The sequence below is a fragment of the Eurytemora carolleeae genome, unplaced genomic scaffold (assembly GCF_000591075.1).
Source record: "Eurytemora carolleeae unplaced genomic scaffold, Eaff_2.0 scaffold350, whole genome shotgun sequence".
Taxonomy (NCBI): domain Eukaryota; kingdom Metazoa; phylum Arthropoda; class Copepoda; order Calanoida; family Temoridae; genus Eurytemora; species Eurytemora carolleeae.
Window position 1 is genome coordinate 11,036 of NW_019396254.1, and position 3,937 is coordinate 14,972.

General features: G+C 31.0%; 1 protein-coding gene across 1 annotated transcript; it reads right to left on the reverse strand.

Moving 5' to 3' along the window:
• Positions 1 to 2,548, reverse strand: LOC111699454 (uncharacterized). Its single transcript, XM_023470136.1, has 3 exons — positions 2,423 to 2,548; positions 1,949 to 2,013; positions 1 to 235 (listed from the first exon to the last, which is right to left on the reverse strand). Exons 1-3 carry the CDS (start codon positions 2,546 to 2,548, stop codon positions 151 to 153), a joined length of 276 nt encoding a protein of 91 aa, XP_023325904.1. The 3' UTR covers positions 1 to 150.
• Between the last annotated feature and the right edge of the window lie 1,389 nt (positions 2,549 to 3,937).

The following is a 3,937-nucleotide window of genomic DNA, read 5'->3' on the forward strand; positions in this document are numbered from 1 at the left end:
AAAATTTATATTATTTCATTTTTTTTTGCTCTTTTAATGTAGAATGTAAATATTATACACTACAAAGAATTAAATAGGAAAGGGGGGCTTCAATAGAACCAGGTAAATGTTCTTTTAATTATGATTTTATTTCAAATTCACTTTATTTTCTTATCCTCTTAAGCTGCTTGGTTTTCTGTTGTTAACAGGTCGTTCTTGTACAATTGGTAGAACTAGGTTGGACGCTCTTCCTTCCCTAAAAAAATAATGATTTATTTCACTATTAGAAATTTAAACTGTAAAAAATTATCTGATACATGCTGATATTATTTAAAAACATCTCTCTATATTGGTGGATAAAAAAATACTTTACCATGTAATTTTTTCATTAAGTTCTTTCAAATGCCAATTGAAACAATTAGCAATTTGTTGGTTATATTTGTTGTTAAAACAGGGAAAGCTGAATAAAACGAATTTAAATTTAATTTTAATTTTTCAACCACATTAAATTTAATGATATTATAAACTGTAAACAGTTGGTTAGAAATATTCCCCCCTACATTTATTTAGAAATAACTCAAAAAGTTTTGGTCTGTGGTTAATTGTTCATATTGTTTTTATTTAAAAAGCATCCACCTATAAAAGAGTAAAAAGAGAAAAGCCTAGATGATTAAATAAATGAAAAATGAATGTTTAATTGATTACATTGTGAATGAAAATAACAAGTTGCTGGGACAAAGACAAACTGTTAATTCTGCATAATCCGCCAAATCCCAAATGGATGCCTTATTTTACCTATTCCAGAATTGCCTTTAAACAAATGACAAAATAAAGCAGAGATGGAATTTAAAGAATTTGAGCCGCGGTTTAAATCCGCCAAAACCCGGTTTAAATTAAGCGCCGGCTTAAATCATGAAACATTTGATACAATTTTAAGTGGAATCAACCATATTTAAACTGCGGCTTAAATTTAAACCGCCGCTCAAATTCTTTAAATTCGGCCACTGATTACACTTTTTGCACACGTGCCTTGTCAATAAATTTGCAAAATTAAAATTTTTCTATATCACTTAACAAATTTTGTACTTTGTATGAATCTATGAAAAAAAATTCATATTTAAATTTGCTGCCCGAAAATGAAGTCAAATGATACATAATTTTTGCTTTGGCACATTTTTAATTATTTAACTGGATTTCACAATAAAAAGTTGTCAGTAGAGGTTAGTCAGAATAAGATTAATTCCTTTTGACCATTCAAAATACCCTAGGAGCTTGTGTATAGAGTGATAATGTACGCTAATCATTAAAGCCAGGACCTACATCGAGAACATACTGCATTTATGTCATATGTTAGTGAACCTGTGGCCGGATTTAAAGAATTTGAGCGGTGGTTTAAATTTAAGCCGCGGCTTAAATATGGTTGGTTCCACTTAAAATTGTATCAAATGTTTAAAGATTTAAGCCAGCGCTTAATTTAAACCGGGTTTTGGCAGATTTAAACCGTGGCTCAAATTCTTTAAATTTTATCTCTGAGCCCGCGGTTTAAAAATTTTGTCCTTGGGCATTATTTACGACTTGAGCTTTAGGATTCAAGCTGCATCTTATTTTCCACAGAGTTGAGTTCTAATAACCGGTTTAATATTCTATTTGGTGGATTTTTACAATTGGAATTGGCACATTCTGCGTTTTGATGATAAAAAGACTCAACATTGAGCCTTATTCTCCACTAAAACCAACCAAGGTCGGTTTTATTTTCTTTAGGCCTAACTCCTAAGTTGAGCCTAAGATTTTGCAGCTGTCAATTACGTGACACAAGCTGTCGTCAGAGTTGGGTTGATTGAAGATCGGGCCTTAAAGTCGGGTTTAAGGAATTACGGCTCAAGCCAAAGTTTTTAAATCGCGGGCTTAGTGTAAGTACACAGTCCAGCTAACTGGGGGACAGGTAGACAACATAATCCCCCTGAGCTACCTCCTTTCATTTGCCAGAGCAGCAGCTTCAGCCACCTCTGCATTCAAGTAGAAAAAATCTTCAGCCTGAAATTTCCGAAATAAATACAGGTAAATTTGTGTTCAAATGTTTTAGTGAATAACCCGCCTTTTCAGAAGTTTTAAAGATAACTTAAAAAAAAAAATAACTTAATGTGTTTTGTTAAATTGTTAAAATTAAACTATATATAAAAATAAAAATAAGATTGAAATTATAATTTGTTGCCACTGAGTTTAGGACGGGGAAAAAGTAGGTAAAGAAACGATTGTTTTAAAAGAATTAGCTAAAAATTATAATCCAAATCATCAGTCATTAAAAAAAATAAGGTAGGGGTAAAAAGATTTTAAAAATTACTAGTTTGCCCACTGTCCAGCCTAAACTGAAGTTGTCACAAAACATTAACTCACAAAAATTTTCTAAGAATAAAGGAAAAAAAGTTTTGTATCTGTATCTTACCGTTGAGCAGTCAACATTAAACCACCAATCACAGATGAAGTATTGTTGGTTGAAGATTGTACCATTAGGACACAAGAATGAGTATTGAAGTAATCCTTCCTGTCCGTCTGAACAAATTTGACACATTTATTCCAGAACCTTTCAAGCAACTTGTTAAAACGACTTTACCTGAATTTCAAGTGTAGAAGTTAGTAAGGATACAAACTAGAATTTAGCTGATTTTTTAGGTAACACAATTCCACATAACTTGAGCAACAGAAAAATAGCTTTCTTTACACATTTTTTGCTCAAGTTATGTCTAATATGTATGTTAACTGCATTAGTAAACATATATCTTCAAAATACATGAGAATTGATGATTCTTCAAGCTTAAAGATTTCAAACATTGACATGCGCACAAAATAGGATGCACAAAACTGTGACTAACATCCATGCAACTTATTATGGATTTAAGTTTATGCACTTTTTTCATTAAGAATGTTAGTTTTTTTTAATCTATCATGTGCTAACGACATCAAATATGTGCGCATTATTCCTTTATTATTTTAATTTAATGTATTACCTGAAAATTATGAAGATAGTTTTCATTCTGAGTTGTCAGACTTAAATAATTTTCACTTTCTTCAATTAAATTCATGCTTATTAAAGCGCGTTAAAATAAATAAGTCAATTTAATTTCAAACTAAAATAAATTGCACGATAAATTGAATTATTTTAGATATTCAATCTATTATTAATAAAATGATATTAAGAAGACCAAATTTGCTTTTCTCAATCTTGTGCTTAAACTCAAAATTAGAGAAGCTATGAGGTCACAAAGTCGTACCAGTGATGTTGCATATATATTTTGACCTCATACTTTTGTCTAGTTCGGTTTGAGAATGTCTGATTCATAGTGGTACCCTTTAAACCTTATCTGAACAAAAATGTTAAAGTTATCCCTGTTTTTCTATCTGAAAACTGATTATCTTTGATTGCGGATTAATTAAAATCAGAAAAAAATCTAACCAGAAGCAAAAAAAACTTTCAAAGACAGAAACACAACAATATCTTTCCCTTTGTTGTTTTATGTTACCGCTGTGAATCGGCGATGTAACGCTTGAAATTGAGGTTCACGTAAAATTGTATTTGCGGTCCCTTTGATTTTTAAATTGCATTTGCAGTCCCTTTGATTTTTAAATCGTATTTGCGGTCTTTTGATTTTTAAATCGCATTTCCAGTCCCTTGAATTTTAAATCGTATTTGCAGTCCCTTTGATTTTTAAATCGTATTTGCGATCCCTTTGATTTTTAAATTGCATTTGCAGTCCCTTTGATTTTTAAATTGCATTTTCAGTCCCTTTGATTTTTAAATTGCATTTGCGGTCCCTTTGATTTTTAATTGCATTTGCGGCCCCCTTTGATTTTTAAATCGCATTTGCGGTCCCTTTGATTTTTAAATTGCATTTGCGGTCCCTTTGATGGATATTTTAAAATTCCAAACTTCTCAGGGTTTCGCCTGATTTACTTTGTCAAT

Bases quoted from the DNA above. Each gene is read 5' to 3' on its own strand.
- LOC111699454 (XM_023470136.1), bottom strand. From the start codon at position 2,548: ATGTGTCAAATTTGTTCAGACGGACAGGAAGGATTACTTCAATACTCA. The intron at 2,014-2,422 runs GTAAGATACAGA...CGGAAATTTCAG, and splicing joins TTAATGTTGACTGCTCAACG to GCTGAAGATTTTTTCTACTT. The intron at 236-1,948 runs GTAGCTCAGGGG...TTATTTTTTTAG, and splicing joins GCTCTGGCAAATGAAAGGAG to GGAAGGAAGAGCGTCCAACC.